The sequence below is a fragment of the Nycticebus coucang genome, chromosome 14 (assembly GCF_027406575.1).
Source record: "Nycticebus coucang isolate mNycCou1 chromosome 14, mNycCou1.pri, whole genome shotgun sequence".
NCBI classification, from domain to species: domain Eukaryota; kingdom Metazoa; phylum Chordata; class Mammalia; order Primates; family Lorisidae; genus Nycticebus; species Nycticebus coucang.
This window is the reverse complement of record NC_069793.1, coordinates 62,246,781-62,266,632: the sequence shown is the minus strand read 5'-3', so window position 1 is coordinate 62,266,632 and position 19,852 is coordinate 62,246,781. Positions and strand designations below refer to the sequence as shown.

General features: G+C 37.5%; 1 protein-coding gene and 1 pseudogene across 1 annotated transcript; both read right to left on the bottom strand.

Annotated features, from left to right (window-relative positions):
- Positions 1-840: 840 nt before the first annotated feature.
- On the bottom strand, positions 841-1,812 carry LOC128564472 (olfactory receptor 51B2-like; annotated as a pseudogene).
- Positions 1,813-13,711: 11,899 nt separating this feature from the next.
- LOC128564471 (olfactory receptor 51B2-like) lies at positions 13,712-14,650 on the bottom strand. Its single transcript, XM_053559937.1, has one exon. The coding sequence runs from the start codon at positions 14,648-14,650 to the stop codon at positions 13,712-13,714; it is 939 nt and encodes a 312-aa protein (XP_053415912.1).
- Positions 14,651-19,852: the final 5,202 nt, after the last annotated feature.

The window sequence follows — 19,852 nt, the reverse complement described above, 5'->3', positions numbered from 1 at the left end:
CCTGATATCTCACAGAGAAAATAATAATAAAATAATGTACATGTGAAATTTTAAATTATTTATATGTAAAGAAACTGAAATGTACCTCATAAAAAAAGTGAATATACAAAAACTATAATACAAAATTAAATTTCACCTCCTAGACATATAAGAAGTATTTCTGCTCAACTTTTAGAGAGAATACAGGATAAAAGGAAACCAACACATAAAATGAACTCTGGCAAATTTATGAATTCATGGAGACTAATGTAAAATTTTATAAAGCCATTGTATCATTCGGGAACTTTTTTTTGGGGGGGGGAATATTTTTAAAAAGTTACTTTAAATGGAGTTGTTTCAAAATATAGTAGAATTCCAGGCCCCTCACTCTACATTCTATAATTCATGTTTATATAGTATGGCCGAAAAATAGTTCTGCAATTGCACATTTTTCCTAACATAGTCTGTGGTTGAACTAGGCTGCCTACTTCACTTTGCTTCTTCTGAAATGGTACTTTTGCTTTTTATGGGCATTGGACTAGAATTGCCTTGTTTTATCTGCTTTTTCTTGTATGCCTTTATGGCCTTTATCTATGAACTCAATTGAATCCCAATTTCCTAATATCCCTTGATAGAGAGAATGAAGGATAAATAAATAGAAAACTAGACAGATATCTCTCCATATATATCTTTATATCTTTCAATATAAATTAGATCTATACTTACCTTTTGTTTATTAATCAATTGATAGATACATTGATTGCATTTCTGGTGAACTTAGCTTGTGGTTTCATGTAATAATTAAAGTCTGTCTAATACAGATAAAAGAGATATTGGGTATAAAGCTAAGATATCTTCCACCTAGGCAAAATGCCCAGAAACTCTAAACATCTTAGTTCTAAAATAATGGCTCCTGTGCCCAGAAAATAGACGAAGAATGCTTTTCTGACTCTGCTTGGTCTTGATGCTGTATATAATGGGTTCATGAATGGAGGAAATAGAAAATAAACATAGCTCATTGTAATATGAACCGCATGTGGGGCATGTTTCCCAAACCTATAGATGAAAGTCAGGCCAATAACAGAGATGTAAAATACCAGGACCCAGCTAATATGGGAAACACAAGTGTTGAGAGCTTTAGCTTGCTCCTCTCTGGAGGCAATGCCCATAACTGTCTTAAGGATTCAGATATAAGAAAAGACAATGATCAGAGCATCAAGGAAGAAAGTCAAAGCAACCAGAATAACAGGGTATAAGCGATTAAATGTAGTATCAGCACAGGCAAGTTTCATGACATCTCGATGGAGGCAAAAGGTGTGGGAAAGAATGTGGGACCGACAGTATGGGAACTGATAGAGTGCCAGGATTGGAGGCACAAGGGATAAAAATTCCCTCAACAGTACCCCCAGTCCTATCTCTATCACCCTGGAATTGGTAAGAATAGAGTTATACCTCAGAGGAATATGGATGGCAATAAAACGGTCATAGGCCATGGCAAGCAAGATACCAGATTCCACAATCGAAAGAGAGTGGATGATGTAGGCCTGCAAGGAGCAGGCCCCGTGGTTCATCTCCCGGTGATTCACCCATAAGACACTCATTACCGTAGGCATCGTGGTCAGCGTCACTGTGAGGCCTGTGCCTGCCAGCATAGCAAGGAAGTAGTACATGGGTCCATGCTGTGGTCATCCTTGATGAGGTAGAGGAGTGTGCCATTGCCAATATATACAGACACATACACTGCAAAGAAGGGGATGGAGATCCAGTGATGAACGGCCTCCAGGCCTGGGAAGCCAGTCAGCAAAAGGGGGCCCCACTAATATTGGGCCACATAGTGTGTCCACAGGGAAAGAGCAGATGCATGGGAACTATTAGTCCCCACACTCAACTTTTTCAGTGTGTACTAAATCTTTGTGAGAATATATAACAATATTTCTCTTTAGGAATAATTGATTGATAAATGTAACGTTATGGAACTATTGTCTTTCAAAAGAGCAAAAGAGACTTATAGACTATTCTAGAGATGATATCTTCTTTATGTTCTAAGTAGTATTAGGTTAATAGTTAAAGTTTTGTATTTATAAAACCACATTAGATAAGAAATAATTCTCGGGCGGCGCCTCTGGCTCAAGGAGTAGGGCGCCGGTCCCATATGCTGGAGGTGGCGGGTTCAAACCCAGCCCTGGCCAAAAACCACAAAAAAAAAAGAAAGAATTCTCATTGTTGATTGCATGCTATAAATTTTTTATCAAAATGGTATCAGAAAAGATGGAAAATATACACAATTGAATAATAACTTTGCTTAGCTAGACTGATGTTTAGTTTGCAAATTTTAATATATTTAAATTTGATTTTAATTTTATATTTCACAAGCATAATATAGACATTGTGCTTTATTGGAAAACTTTTGTAAGTTAAATTTAAAACTGAATGTTAACGTTTTGTGGAACTTCAGGAAAGGCCATGTAACCTCTATGGAGGAAAATGAATAAAGGTAGGCTATGTCACACTTAGTCTAAAAAAATTATTGATTTTCCTGAACCCCATCCAGTCATCCTGCCAAAGAAACTTGAAACCTGCCTTAACATATTTGTTCACATAAAAACAAAATATATGCAATAGGTGGGGGTTAGCCAAGGTGGGAGGGATATAGTCCAATACAAAGATCTCTGGAAAATCTGTCTGTCTTCTTTTGACTGCTTCTAGCATCAGAGGAAAGAAGAATCATTCCAAATTTCTGCTCCTGGCACTCACCCACTCATAATCTTGCTGCTGGAATAGGCAGCTGTCCCTGCCATATCTGGGGACTCAGACCAAATACTTCCTTCTCAAAGACTGTTCAGGAAGCCAGGGCAGAGTGTTTATATATGTGGAAAGCACCTTTGCAGAGTATCATCTTTCCTGGTACTCAAGAGACTGCTTGATCCCTCTTCCCTCTCTCTTGTCTAGGCGGAGCAGGGCAACTCAGCCAGTGTCATCAGGCCATTCAGGTGTCTCCTCAAGTCTAAGTGAGGAAAAATGGAAACTCAGAGGTATGGAAACATCAGGGCTTACTTATGTAATTCCTCAGAATTCTAAACACTAGAATATGATAAAATAAATAAGTCTTGTTGACTATCACAAGGGTTAAAAGGACATCACTTATATCCGGGGTGACATGTATCTATTTGTAGTAGATTTACAAATTCTAGTTACATTTTGTGTTTTCTATTTCTATGGTAAAATCAGTTCTGATTTACAGGCAAATCAATGCACCTACTAAGAGCCATGTGAATAAATGCCATCAATTTTTTTTTTAAATCACTTAGTTTATATTCAGGATACTCCTCATTTTATGCCACGTTCAGAGTGATGAGCTTGTTCCTTTCTAGTATCAGAACTGGAAAATCTAGTGAGTACAAGAAATAAAATATTGTTTATGAATCGCATGGGATAATCATCACAGCATGTTAGTATTTTCAGTACACTATGGAAAATGCATCAGATATATCTCTGAGGTCAGGAAAAATTTCCCAGAAAGTTACTACTTAAGTTATCTCTTTGCTCAGAGAGGATTCAGGGTTTTAATTTTTCATTATCTTTTCCTTAGTGTCTGTATCTAATTCTCCAGATCCATGATTAACTTCCAAATCTGCATTTAGATGAAAGATAGATATATCCTTATTGGATTTGCTTGGTTCTAATGGAATAGATGATAGGATTCATTAAAGGAAGAAAGGGTAAGTAGACATAACTCATGACAGTATAGAACACCTCTGACGTATACTTGCCAAACCTGTTGCTGAATTTCAAACCAATCACCATGCCGTAGAAGTGGAGGATACAACCAATGTGGCAGATACAGGTGTTGAGGGCCTTGGCTCTCTCTTCACCTGAGGCAGTGTCCCTGACAGTCTTCAGAATTAGGATATAGTAGAAGAAATGACCAGAGAGTCTAAGACTGTAAAATAAATGATAATTACAGAGTAAAGTCTGTTGAAAGATCATCCCAGGTAAGTTCCAAAACTTTTTGGTGCAGTCAAATATATACACTAGAAAAAGAGAGCAGTAATATGAAAATGAGAATCATACCCAAGATTGCAGGCATGGGAGATATAAAACTCTTCAGGAAAATTCCCACTCCACTGCTAAACTTACCACTTGAGTAATTCAAAGAATGGAAGCATATTTCCAAGAATTGCAGTTGGTAATGAAACAAACATAGGCCCTTAGAAGAGTGTATTCAATCCTTCTAAAACATAAAGGTAGTGAAACAAGTAGACCTTCAAGAAACAGCCTGCATGGCTGATCTCCCTGTGATTCACATTCAAGATGCCCACAGCAGTAGGCAAATGGTCAATGTCACTAGGATGTCTTTGCCTGCCAGCATGGCAAGGAAATAGTACATGGCTCATTGAAGACTTTGTTTGTCCTTGATGAGGCAGAGGAACACAGCATTGCCAAGATGCACAAAGACATACCCTGCAAAGAAGGGGGTGGAGATCCAGTGACGAGAAACAAGCCAGCAAAAAGGAGGTCTCACTAGCATGGAGCCACAGTGTGTCCACAGGTGGAGAGCAGCGGTCTTGACATGTTGAAACCAGGAACTCCAGTATTTCAGTGGTAAAGTATCACAGTAGCCTTGTCACAATTTTTGTGCTGGAGGAAAATTAATTGGTGCGATAAATTTGACTCTGCCACTATTTTCCTGCAGAAGATGGGTAGGCACAGGAAGGCTGGACTAGAGGCAAAGAATTGTGAGAAAAGTGAGAAAAAAATATTAAGTTAATTATTCTATGCTTCTAAAATTAAAATAAAAGTTTTAATTAATTTTTCCTAAAAGATTAAATCCACCTGTTATGTTAGTACTTAGAAATTATTTACAGCAGTGATAACAAAACAACATACATAAATCCAAAAGGAACATAATTGATAATTTCTTACTATGATTGCTGACTTTTCAGACATATTAAATTTTAATTTCATATTTCAAAATTATTATATAGAACTCTCTCCATTAATAGTACTTTTATTTGCCTCCTTCTGAAGTGAATTCCATTGTTTTATGGCATGTAACATGCATGCTCATCACTTCCAATTAATTACTTGTCACTGCAACAGTTACCCTTTTCCTTCAGTGTGGCTCCCACAGTTGTGGGCCACAGACTAGCCATAGCAAACACACATGGAGAATTGTCAAACATGCAGCCTTAGACTTTTTACCCTATCCAAACTCTTGAACCAAAATTTACATTATATCAGGATCTCAAGGTGATTCAAGTGTACACCGATGTCTGAGAAGCAATGCTCTAAGCATTTTATATATAGCAGCTCTATGGAGATAGAAATATTTTGCTACCTCCACATGGTTAATTCCCTCATTAATTTCTTCAAAACATTCTCATATAATTTTGTTATTGCTCTCCCAACATTTACTACTTCGTTTTCTACCATTTATACTCTCCAAAATCACTGGCATAATTAAATGGTCAAATTCTTCCTCTACTCACAGAGTCTCACTTTGTCACCCTTGGTAGAGTGACATGGCATCACAGCTCACAGCTCACAGCAACCTCAAACTCCTGGGTTTAAGCAATCTCTTGTCTCAGCCTCCCAAGTAGCTGGGACTATAGGCAGAAGCCACAGTGCCCAGCTATGTGCTAGAGGAAATCAATGACAGAATTATCCAGGTGGAGGTAGCAAAATGTTTCTATCTCCATAGATGTGCTAGATATGAAATGCTTAGAGCCCCCTCTGCCTCTTCCTGTCTCTAAGTATTTGACCTTTCAACGCTCTGCTTTGTAGCTCTGTGACTGGGAGCATTTTCATCTTTCAACAGCCTGAAGATGCCAATCATGTCCAGTATTTCCACTTTATTGGGCTCCAAAATGTGAAAGAATGAATCACATTACCTGCTCTTCTATAGTCTTATTTTGCCACTAATTTGGAAGCCTGAGGTCAAGACTATACTTTTGAGAAGTCTCTTTTATAAAAAAGCCACAGTATCATAAATGACTCAGAATTAGTACAAATCACAAAGAATTTAACCATCATATGAGAAGAAAGCTCTGATTCTACATCTATAACAGATTGATGCTCATCGAGATTGAAATCACACACATCACGAGTGTCTGAACACAGTGAAATGATGTAGAGAGTCTATCTTAGTTAATGGTGAAAGGTGTGGGTCCAGTTTCAATCTTCTACAGGTTGCCAGCCAGTTCACCCAGCACCATTTGTTAAATAGGGAATCTTTTCCCCATTGAATGTTTTTAATTGGCTTGTCAAAGATTAAACAACGGTAAGTAGCTGGATTCATCTCTTGGTTCTCTATTATGTTCCAGACATCTACTTCTCTGTTTTTGTGCCAATACCATGCTGTTTTGATCATTATCCATTTGTAGTATAGTCTGAGGTCTGGTAGCGTGATTCCTCCTGCTTTGTTTTTATTTCTGAGTAATGTCTTGGCTATTCGAGGTTTTTTCTGATTCCATATAAAACGATGTATTGTTTTTCAAGATCTTTAAAGTATGACAGTGGAGCTTTAATAGGGATTGCATTGAAATTATATATTGCTTTGGGTAGTATGGACATTTTAACAATGTTGATTCTTCCCAGCCATGAGCATGGCACGTTTTTCCATTTGTTAATATTTTCAGCTATTTCTTTTCTTAGAGTTTCATAGTTCTCTTTATAGAGATCATTCACGTACTTTGTTAGATAAATTCCCAAATATTTCATCTTCTTTGGCACTATTGTGAATGGGGTAGAGTCCTTAACTGTTTTTTCAACTTGACTATTGTTGGTATATATAAAGGCTACTGATTTATGAATGTTGATTTTGTAACCTGAGACATTGCTGTATTCCTTGATCACTTCTAAGAGTTTTGTAGTAGAGTCCTTAGTGTTTTCCAGGTATACTATCAGATCATCTGTGAAGAGCGAAAGTTTGATCTCTTCTGACCCTATATGGATACCCTTGATTGCCTTTTCTTCCCTAATTGTGGTGGCTAAAACTTCCATTACAATGTTAAAAAGCAATGGAGACAATGGGCAGCCTTGTCTGGTTCCTGATCTGAGTGGAAATGATTCTAATTTAACTCCATTCAATATGATATTGGCTATGGGTTTGCCGTAGATGGTCTCTATCAGTTTAAGAAATGTCCCTTCTATACTGATTTTCTTAAGTGTTCTGATCATGAAGGGATGCTGGATATTATTAAAAGCTTTTTCTGCATCGATTGAGAGAATCATAGAGATCTAAAAATAGATCTGCCATTCAATCCTGTAATCCCTCTACTGGGCATATACCCAGAATACCAAAAATCACATCATAACAAAGGTATTTGTACCAGAATGTTTATTGCATCCCTATTCATAATTGCTAAGTCATGGAAAAATCCCAAGTACCCATCAATTCATGAATGGATTAATAAATTATGGTATATGTACACCACGGAATATTATGCAGCCTTAAAGAAAAATGGAGAGTTTACCTCTTTCATGTTTACATGGATGGAGCTGGAACATATTCTTCTTAGTAAAGTATCTCAAGAATGGCAGAAAAAGTACCCAATGTACTCAGCCCTACTATGAAACTAATTTAGGGTTTTCACATGAAAGCTATAACCCAGTTACAACCTAAGAATAGGAGGAAGGGGGAAAGGGAGAGGAGGGAGGGGGGAGGTGGGTAGAGCGAAGGGGATTGGTGGGATTACACCAGCGGTGCATCTTACAAGAGTGTACGTGAAACTTGGTAAACAGTCTGTGAAGCTAGTGAATGATGCCCCATGATTATATCAATGTACACTGCTATGATTTAATAAAAGAAAACATGAAACAAATAAAATAATAGTGATAAAAAAAGAAAAACAAAAAAAATTTTATTTTAATTATATATATGGATTATTTAAAATAAAATTTAGCTCTTAATTCCTCTGGAGTTTTTTACTTTTATGAAGTAGGAAGCTAAATGCATTTTGTTTCCAAAAATATAAATGATTTTTCCATATATTGATCAAGACCATGTGTTGATTCTTTTAATCTACTGACGTGAGATGCCTCTTACAGCAATTCTATTATAATAAATTGCCATGTATACTTGGAAAAAAAAAAGAAATGATGTAGAGGACCATGATTATTTCATAAATATCATTCTATCTCTGAAAGATGTTTTGTGCTTAAAAAGTACATATGGGAGAACAATCATTACTAGATGAATGTTAGTAGGCTGTGGGGAGCACATAAAATATATCCCTGGCATCAAAATTTCAGGGTCAAAATGCCACTTAGATTGAGGGTTGAATAATGAGAATAGTTGTGAATAGCATAGTTTTTGGTAGCGTAGGGCACTACTTCCATGCCTGGAAAGAAACACAAACAAATAAATTTAAAAAAAGTGTACTGGTCATGGGACAGGGTAAAATATGATGAATTCAGACCAAAATAATTTATACTGAACCTGTACTAAAGAACTCATAGCATTGTTAAAACAAGACATGAAGGAAAGCTTGATAGAAAAATCAATGGCAACAGGTCCTGATCTCAGAGGATCTTACAAACCTTATGAAACCTTTGAAATAAGTAAAGTCAATGAGTATAGAATAAGGAATAGTGTGGATTCATATGATAAGGTAATTTCTATCTAAGGTCACTGTGTCTACAGCATGAGCCACGAACACATAGGAAAGGGGGCAGGATATACTGTATAAAAACAATATCAGGATAGAGCAACACACATGGACTATTGTGTTGGTGTGGTTGTGATTAGGTATTGTCAGTAGCATTGGATAGAAGAGAGATTCTATGGCTTATAAACAATGGTGTGGAGTGATTAACTGAATGTGGTAGATTAATGAGATAGAATCATGAGAGATGACATCCATATTCTGAATTTAGCTGAATGGAGATTAGTTCCACACACTTCCATGGCGGTCAAAGGAAGGGAGTGAGTTTGTTGACCAATCCCCAGTTAATTGTTAATGGGCCCTTTTGTATTACTTATTCATTTACACTTTGGACTTTGAGAAAAAAAACAAAAGAATTACTTTTGACATTATGTGTCTATAAACATTCAAATAGACATGTCTCTTTTTCTGTATGTCTTGAGTTTAGAGAATAAATATGAGAGGAGGAGAAGAGACTGGAGATTGACCAATAATTAGCTTTGGCTGGTTGTGATGTCATAAGCCTATAGTCCCAGTGTTTTGGGAAACTGCAGCTGAAGGATTGCTTAAATCCAGGAATTCCACAACAGCCTGGACACCATACCAAGAGCCCATACCTACCACATACAAAAAAATAACAACACTGATCAGATTAAATTAGAAATTTTACTTCCAGTGACTAGAATTAATTATATAAACATGAATTTTGGCCCAGACTAGGTGTGAAACCTAACTCTCCTTACAGGTTCTGTGTCTTTATACACTCAACACTTTAGCTTCCTAACCTGCAAAATGGAGACGATAGTGTTGAAAGGACTGTTGTAAGGATTAAATAAACATGTTGAGGAATAATGATATATATCAATAAATTTTTATCTTAGTGTTTAGCAAAGACTTGGCAATATTAGGAGTTTATGTTAAGGAAATTTTATTTTTTGTTCTATTCTGAAAGAATGAAAAGCCTAGAAGGACTGAAAGTGAAAGAAAGATGTATAACATGGGTGGCACCTGTGGCTCAAAGGAGTGGGGCGCCAGTCACATATGCCGGAGTTGGTGGGTTCAAACCCAGCCCTGGCCAAAAACGGGAAATAGCTGGAAGGATTACAATCACTTTCAAAAACCATAGCTTTTAATAAGATTCTAATTAACTGTACATTTCATCACACGACAGAATCATAACAGCTGGTAACTGCCCACCTGCTGCTTATCCTTCCTCTGAACTATATGACAGGTAACATTTGTCAAATATTCAATACTTAATTTCTCTTAATGTTGATGATATTAATAGAAGTGAATATGTATACTGTCTCAAATCTTCAGTGAAAAACTCTTACAATGTGCATTTTGTTATTCCTAATTGATAGAGATAACTTAGGTCAGAGATTAAGTGATTCATTCAAGGTGACAAAGGTTTAAGTGAAGAAGGTAGGAGTAAACTTGCTATGTTATTAAAGACCACATTCTTTCTGCCATAATGTACAATCTCTTTTAAAAATAAGGTTTCTATGTTCATTTTTTAAATTTCAGAATATTATGGGATACACACATTTTGGTCATGTAGTTTGCTTTTGCTTATTTAATGTCGAAGTTTTAAGGATGCCCTTCTCCACTGGGTGACTTATGGTGTGATTTTATCATCTCCTCCTCCCTCATCCCACCCACTTGAATTCTATTAAGTTTTTTTTTTTTTTTTTAAGACAGAGTCACACTTTGTTGCCCTCAGTAGAGTGCTATGGTGTCACAGCCCACAGCAACCTCCAGCTATTGGGCTTAAGCAATTCTCTTGCCTCAGCCTCCCGAGTAGCTGGGACTATATCCACCTGCCACAACAGCTGGCTATTTTTTTTTGTGTGTGTGTGGTTGTTGTTGCAGTTTAGCTGGGGTTGGGTTCCAACCCACCACCTCTGGTATATGGGGCCAGTGCCCTACTCACTGAGCCACAGGCGTGGCTCAATTCTATTACATTTTGCTTTCATATGTGCACATAAGAGTTGATAAACTTAGTATTGAGTACATAAGGTGTTTATTTTTCCATTCTTGTGGAACTTCACTTAGGAGAAAGATCTCCAGTTCCATCCTGATTATAACAAAAGATACTACATCACCACATTTTTTGTGGCTGAGTAGTACTTCATGGACAGTTACTACAGTGTACTAATCCATTCATGTGTTGATGAGCATTTGGGTTGTTTCCACATTGTTGTGATGGTGAATTGTGCTGCTATCATCATTTGAGTGCAAGTGTTTTTCTTTTTTTATAAAATGCTTTTTTCCCCACTTTGGGTAAATATTTAGCAGTAGGATTACTGGAATGAATGGTAGATCTACTTTTAGTTCTTTGAGGTACCTCCATACTACTTCATTTGGAAAAGAGAAAAGAAAAATCGTGATGATAGAGAGTCCTCTAACCCAGGCTATATCTGGGGTCTCCAATCCCAGGCTGTAGACTGGTGCCAGTCTATGGCCTGTTAGCAACCAGGCAACAGAGCAAGAAGCGAGCAACTAAAGAACAAATGAAGCTTCATGTGTACTTACAGCCACTCCTTGTGACTTTCATTGCCTGAGCTCTGCCTCCTGTCAGAGAAGCAGCAGCATTAGCTTGTCATATGAACAGGAGCCCTACTATAAACTGCACATGTGAGGGATCTAGGCATTCTGTTTTGAGAATCTAGTGCCTGATGTCTATACTACCCAAAGCAATATATAATCTTAATGCAATTCCTATTAAAGCTCCATTGTCATATTTTAAAGATCTCAAAAAAATAATACTTTGTTTTATATGGAATCAGAGAAAACCTCAAATAGCCAAAACATTACTCAGCAATAAAAACACAGCAGGAGGGGCAGCGCCTGTGGCTCAAGGAGTAGGGCGCCGGTCCCATATGCCAGAGGTGGCAGGTTCAAACCCAGCCCCGGCCAAAAAAAAAAAAACACAGCAGGAGGAATCACACTACAAGACCTGAGACTGTACTATAAATTGATAGTGATCCAAACAGCATGGTATTGGCACAAAGACAGAGAAGTAGATGTCTGGAACAGAATAGAGAACCAAGAGATGAATCCAGCTACTTACCGTTGTTTAATCTTTGACAAGCCAATTAGAAACATTCAGTGGGGAAAAGATTCCCTATTTAACAAATGGTGCTGGGTGAACTGGCTGGCAACCTGTAGAAGATTGAAACTGGACCCACATCTTTCACCATTAACTAAGATAGACTCTCGGGCGGCGCCTGTGGCTCAAGGGGTAGGGCGCCGGTCCCATATGCCGGAGGTGGTAGGTTCAAAGCCAGCCCCGGCCAAAAAAAAAAAAAAGATTTCAAAACTAAGATAGACTCTCACTGGATACAAGATTTAAACTTAAGACATGAAACTATAAAAATACTTGAAGAAAGTGCAGGGAAAACTCTTGAAGGAATCGGCCTGAGTGAATATTTTATGAGGACTCCCCAGGCAATTGAAGCAGTATCAAAAATACACTACTGGGACCTAATCAAACTAAAAAGCTTCTGCACAGCCAAGAACATAGTAAGTAAAGCAAGCAGACAGCCTTCAGAATGGGAGAAAATATTTGCAGGTTATACCTCTGATAAAGGTCTAATAAACAGAATCCACAGAGAAATCAAATGTATTAGCAAGAAAAGAACACGTGATCCCAGCTCAGAGTGGGCAAGGGACTTGAAGAGAAACTTCTCTAAAGGACAAACACACAATCTACAAACACATGGAAAAAATCTCATTATCCTTAATCACCAGAGAAATGCAAATCAAAAGTACTTTGAGCTATCACCTAACCCCAGTAAGAGTAGCCCACATAACAAAATCCCAAAACCAGAGACGTTGGCATGGATTTGGAGATAAGGGCACACTTCTATACTGCGGGTGAGAATGCACACTAACATGTTCCTTCTGGAAGGACATTTGGAGAATACTTAGAGACCTAAAAATAGATCTGCCATTCGATCCTATAATTCCCTTACTAGGGTAATACCCAGAAGACCAAAAATCATAATATAACAAAGACATCTGTAACAGAATGTTTATTGCAGCCCAATTCATAATTGCTAAGTCATGGAATTAAGTGTCCATCGACCCACGAATGGACTAGCAAATTGTGGTACATGTATGCCATGGAATATTATGCAGCCTTAAAGAAAGATGGAGACTTTATCTCTTTCATGTTTACATGGATAGAGCTGGAACGTATTCTTCTTAGCAAAGTATCTCAGGAATGGAAGATAAATTATCCAATGTACTCAACCCTACTATGAAGCTAAATTATAGCTTTCACATGAAGGCTATAACACAACTATAGCATAAGACTATGAGGAAAGGGCCAAGGAAGGGGAAGGAAGGGCGGATGTTAGGGTGGAGGGAGGGTAATGGGTGGGGCCACACCTATGGTGCATCTTAGAATGGGTACAGGAGAAACTTACGAAAGGCAGAATACAAATGTCTACATACAATAACTAAGAAAATGCCATGAAGGGTACGTTGAACAGTTTGATGAGAATATTTCAGATTGTATATGAAACCAGCACATTGTACCCCTTGATTGCACTAATGTACACAGCTATGATTTAACAATAACAAAAAGAAAAAGAAAATAAAAGCAAATTTAAAATACTCATTTCTCATCATTAATTTTATACTGACAATAATTAAAGGTTTAAAATTAGAATTTGTTTGGTTGGAAAATATATATATATAGATATTTTTTTTTTTTTTCTGTACAAGTGTACATTAGCTGTGGCCACATGTAAACATACACATGCAAATGTGAACCCCAATGCAAAAAAGATTCTTAGAGAATGTTTTTAGTTTTTAGATTTTTATTGAAATGGATGATTTTTAGGGGAATTTGAAAAAAGAAATTATGTATGGACTTTTTCAGTTCTATGTGGTCCTACTCAGAGATCTATAATCAGGCTTCTCTGAAGGTGTACTGTAACTTTCTGGTAACATATTTGAGCGTTTGTCAAAGAAGCCATTTTCTATAGTATCACTGCTCTTTTCTCAAAGAGGAATCCAGGCATTGCTTTTCTACTCTGTCTTCATCTTTGTTTCTGGTTGATTCTCCAGATACAAGATTAATGACCAAATCTATATTTAGAGAAAAGGCGGATAAGGCCATATTGGATTTGCTTGGTCTTGATGCTATAGATGATGGGATTCATTAAAGGAGGGAAGAGAAAGTAGACATAGCTCATGATGATGTGGACCACCTTTGGAACATTCCTCCCAAATCTGTGGATGAATGACAACCCAATTACCATAACATAGAAGATGAGCACACAGCCAACATGGGAGATACAGGTGTTGAGTGCCTTGGCCCTCTCTTCATTAGAGGCAATGTCTATGACAGTCTTGAGAATTAGGATATAGGAGAAAAGGATAATAAGAGAGTCTAAGAAGGTTGTTAGACAAATTAGAATTACAGGGTAAAGTCTATTGAAAGTTATATCAGCACAGGCTAGTTTCATGACTTCTTGGTGAAGGCAGAAAGCATGGGAAAGAACATGAGAGTGGCAATATGAAAATGAAAAAAGACGTACAATCACAGGCATGATGGATACAAAACCCCTCAGAAAAATCCCCACTCCTAACTTTACCACTTGAGTATTGCTGAGAATAGATGTGTACCTCAAAGGATTGCGGATAGCAATGAAGCGATCATAGGCCATGGCAAGGAGGATACCTGATTCTACAATAGAAAGGGAGTGAATGAAGTAGGCTTGCAAGAAGCAGCCTGCATGGCTAATTTCCCTGTGATTCACCCACAAGACGCCCATCACTGTGGGCATACTGGTCAATGTCACCATGATGTCTGTGCCTGCCAGCATGGCAAGGAAATAGTACATGGGTTCGTGAAGACTTCGGTCATCCTTGATGAGATAGAGGAGTGATCCATTGCCGAGAAGAATAGAAACATAGACTGCAAAGAAGGAGATGGAGATCCAGTGATGAGCTACCTGTAGCCCTGGGAAACCAGTCAGCAAAAAGGGGGCCTCACTGATATTGGGCCACATACTGTAATCAAGTAGAGAGCAGCTTTCTTGAAACCTTGGAAACAGGAACGTGGATGTGTCTTGGTAATATATCACAGTAACTTCAATCAAAATCTTTGAACTTGGGAATAATTTCTAGGTGTGGTAAATATGAGTCTGCACCTATTTTCATACAGAAGTAGGCAGGCTGTATGAGAGACGAGAAATGATGGTCATCCCCTAATTAGAGAAAAATACTAAGTTAACGGTTAAAATTTTGCCAAATTTTTTCATTGATATTTCTAATGCATAAGGCCCAACTGTTATGTGGATGCTTAACAACAGTGGTCAAAACACAAACAGTAAAATATAGCATATGAATATTGATAACAACCTTTAAAAACTGCTTTTCTTCTTGTAATTGCTAACTACTTAGAGATAAGTAATTTGAATTTATTTTTATCTTTCACAATTATGTTGAAGACATGTTTTTACAATTCAATAAACTTTTATTTTTTGTAATACAATATTATGCTTTTTTATTTCAAAACATTGTGGTTGTACAAATGTACTTGGTTACATTGATCACTTTTGTAATGCTTGAGTCAGGACTACAGATGTGCCCATCACCCAAATAGTGTTTATTGTACCCAATAGGTAGGTTTTTTTTTTTTCTTTTGCAGTTTTTTTTTGGCCCAGGCTGGGCTTGAACCTGCCGCCTCTGGTATATGGTACAGGTGCCCTACTCCTTTGAGCCACAGGCACCTCCCATTAGGTATGTTTTCATTCAATCCCTCCTCCCCTTCTTCCCTGCTTGATTTCCACTGAGTTGTACTTTCATTCTGAAACTGAACATCATTGTGTTATGTAGAACAACATGCCTCCCCATCACTTCCAGTAAATTGCTTTGTCATTCCAACAGTTATGACTTTATTTGAACTTGGCTGAAAAAAAGTGGGAGCCACTCTAGCCACAGCTAACAAGCACATAGACATATCAGACATGGAGCCTCGGACAACTCCCCCTCCAATCTATGAAACCAAAATAAGCATTTCACCTGATCCTTAGATGATCTAGTGCACACCAATGTCTGAGAAGCTCAGCTCTAAGCATTTGATATCTAATTCATCTATGGAGATAAAAACTTTTTGATTCTTCAACGTGGTTGATTCTGCTATCCTCTACAAATATTTTTATACAATTTTTAAAGTTACTTCTCCATTATGGTTCTCTTTTCTTCCTCTTTTCCTTTACAAAATTATTTGACATAATTAAATTCTTGGATTCTTCCTCTGTCTCTTCCCTGGATACTGTTCCTTTACCATGCTCCTCTGAAGGAGCTGTTGCAGCTCTGTGATTGGAGCATTCTCATCTTTCCATAACATAAGGATGCCAGTCATCTCTACTATTTCCATTTTATTAGTCTCCACAATCCAAAGGGATCATATTACCAGCTCAATTACAGCCTTATTTCATCACAAATTCAGAAGCTTGAAGTCTCCAGGAATAAGTAGACTCTTTTATTAGATGGCCATAGTATCAAAAATAAGACAGAATCAGAAAAAATTACAAAGAACCCCTATCCTGTATGAAAAAAATGCTCTGATGTTATATGTGAAACAGGCTTGTGTTCCTAGAGATTGAAATCAACAGCCCTAGGAGTCTTCTAAAGCACATTGATATCACATACAGGACTAAGCTATGATTATTACAGTAATCAGGTTCTTCCTCTGTAACATTTTAATGCTTTTAAAAACAGGTGGCAATACCCATGCTTTGGGGAAGATTATAATAAATGAAAAACATTGATGGGAAAACAAAGTAAAAAAGGGAGAAAAATACAGTAAGAAGATACCAAATTAGTGACACTAATTTGACATCAATTAGTGATACCTGAGGGCTAATAAAGGAAAGTCCATGAAACTGGACTTTGAAATATAAATAAAGATTCTATACATTTTTTTGTACATTTCTACCGGAATATTTATTAGGTCTTAGCAGGAATTGGCAATTAAACATACCAGAAAAAAATTATATGTGTTTGTACCATTTTTATGAAGTGAAAAATGTTTGAGTTTCTTATTCATTCCATAGTTCAGCTGGGTCTTTAACTACAAGACTGAGAAGTCTACAGTAGCTCTATAAATGTGAGCTGAAAGACATGTAGTTGATACCTTTGGAACAAAAAAGACAGAACAAACTTGAACACTGAGAGGTCCCTCATATTTACCTGAAAGCAGATATGCAGAGCTTCAAGAAACAGAACATACTGTCAACCAAATGAGGCACAGTAGGGCCAGTTTCAGTATAAATAGAACTGCAGTACATAACATCTTCCCAGGACGGTGTTACGTAGCAAAATTCATTAAAGGTGTCTTGGCTTTTTATTGAAAAATGTTGAGAAAATTACATGAGAAATATGAACACTAGTTTTTTTGTTTGTTTGTTTTTATTTATTGTTTTTTTATTAAATCATAGCTGTGTACATCAATATGATCATGGGGCAACAGTTTTTTATTTGTTTGTTTTGTTTTGTTTTGTTTTAATGGATGGAAGTGGACAGCCATGCCTGGGAAATATAAAGGCTGCTCTAAACTCAGTACCTGTATTCTCCCTGGTGATTTCCTACAGTTCTGTGGGTCCTGACTTAATGAAATCTGAGGAATTATTCTTCCAAACTTGTATTATATGTGAACATATAAACAACACGTAGAAGCATCATTCCTCAATATCATTTAGAACTAGTGGAATGATTGCTACTGTGATTCACCCTGCATTTACCAAGCATAAGCCAGAGGGCTGCGACTGTGTTGAGGACTGTGAAAACCATTTGGGAAGCAAAGTCCATACTGAAGAAACTCTCAGTGTAGACCAAAAGTTTATTATTGGACTTAATAATTTCCCAATAATTTTATGCTAAGTATGCCCACCAATGTCTCAATAGGAGCTGTATTTCTGAAAGCATGAAGAAAACGTGCATCTAGAGCCTGCTCCTGGCCCCATTCCAGATTTTCTACCCACCCATTTTTTCACATGTTGATATTTTTCTAGATGCATAAGTTTAATAGACTTGTAATGACGCTCTACACAAAACACAAGCCCCTCCCCAATAAATCCTTGGAAACAAACCAGCATTGTTCGTTGAAGAACAAAATATACTCTTAACACATATAGGGGAAGTGAAAGAACCTGGTTATATGTCGAAAGCAAATACTGAAGATTCTCTTGATTCCATAGAAAGTAGTGAATAGTGAATCTGTCAATCAGTCCAAACAAGTAATAAAACTAAGAATAAAACGTGATTCCTCCACCAGCTCATCTTCTCATTTCACATAGTCCATTTTCTCTAGAGAGCAACAGGAGAGAGGCCACATAATCCCTAGAGTGGAGGATGAGGGTCCCAGGCTGTTCCTAGTAAGTGCCATGGACACCCACCAACAGCATTTGGTAGCAGTTTTCTAGTAAACACATAGGTGTTAATGTGTATCTCACGGTCTGCTATTTGAATCTAATGAAAAGCTATAAACTTGTATCCAAAAAATTGAATGAGAAACACCTGCTCATATATATGTCTAAGTGTATACAATTATTCCTATATTAATCCAAGTGTCCAAGATTAGAAAGCCCAAATGTAACACAATTTTTTGAATACACTTATTATATTGAAGGGCCAGCATTTCCCTTCTTGGCTTGGCTTCTTACCTCTAGGCAGGCACCTGGATACATCCTTACATGCTGTCCTGCACTGCATCAAACATCAGGAGGGAGAGGAGCTGTTCTATGTTTCTGTTCCTTGCCCTCACCACCTCACTTGTTACTAACGTAGGGACCTGTTCCTGCCCTGTTGGAGGACTCAGTGCAGGTGACTCCCTCAATTAGACTCCCCATGGGGCCCTGTTTCAAAGCTCATGTGTATGAAAATCACCCCTCCCTCATAGGTACACCTTTCTAAACTCTCAGGAGACCCTTTAACCTCCCTTGCCTCTATCCTCTGTGCAGGAGGAGCTGGGGCATGCATCTGATGTCTTCAGAAACTTCAAGTGTTTCTCCCAGGACAGACAAGTAAAACCGGACAAATGCCAACTGAATCAGGGATGACACAGGCTTATTTATTTGCACTGGGGATTCTGAGTATCAGCTTTTCGGAAATTCATTCCTGTCTTTCTCTGTTTATCACAAAGATCAAGGGGATACGAGGTGTTCTCTAGGGTCACACCTGCCTTTGCCAGTCTCAGTGCTTGTGAATTCAGATTGTGTTCTTATCTTTTCTGTTTCTCTGGGAAATCAATTTGAATCAACAGGATCCACAGTGCATCCGTTAAGAGCTATGTGAATGAAAGCCACCATACATTTTGTCTTAAAATTAGTTTCTTTGCATTCAGATTAATGCACGTTTTATGCAATGTTCATGATGATTGACTTTTTTTCTTCATTAACAGAACTAAATAGAACTGAAAAGTCTAGTGGGTACCAGAAAGAAAATATTAACCATAAATTTATATAGAGTTGCCATTACTATATGAATGTTAGTGAGTTATATAGAGAAGACATCAGATAAGTCTTTGTTTGGAAAATTTCCCAGATGAAACGCTACTTAGGATGAGAATTGATAATGAGAAAAGATAGAGCTATAGTAGTTTTTGGTGTCATGGGGTACTAGTTCCATGCAGAGAAAAAAAACAAAAACAAACAAATATCCAAATGCAGAAGATGTTCACAGGACATAGGGCAGGATAAAATATGATGAATTCACACCAACATTCTTTTAAACTGAATCTCTGCTAAAGAATTAGAGCTTTACTGGAATAAAAAAGACATGAGAGTACCTTGACAGAAAATAAATCTGTGGTAGCAGGTTCTGAACAACAACAACAACGAAAAAAAACCTTATGATTGAAGTTTTAACATAAAGGCAAAGAGTGTAAAATAAGTGATAAGGAGGGCACTTATGGCTCGGTGCCCATAGCTCAGTGGTTAGGCCATTGGACACATACACTGGGGCTGGCGGATTTGAACATGGCCTGGGTGGGCTAAACAACAACAATGGCAACCACAACAAAAAGTAGCTGGGCATTGTGGCAGGTTCCTGCAGTCCCAGCTACTTGGGAGACTGAGGCAAGAGAATCGCTTGAACTCAAGAGTTGGAGGTTGCTGTAAGCTACGACTCTACAGTACTCCATTGAGGGCAACAAAGTGACATTCTGCCTCAAAAAAAAAAATGTTGGCACCTATGATCATGTAATT

Bases quoted from the DNA above. Each gene is read 5' to 3' on its own strand.
- LOC128564471 (XM_053559937.1), bottom strand. From the start codon at position 14,650: ATGTGGCCCAATATCAGTGAGGCCCCCTTTTTGCTGACTGGTTTCCCA.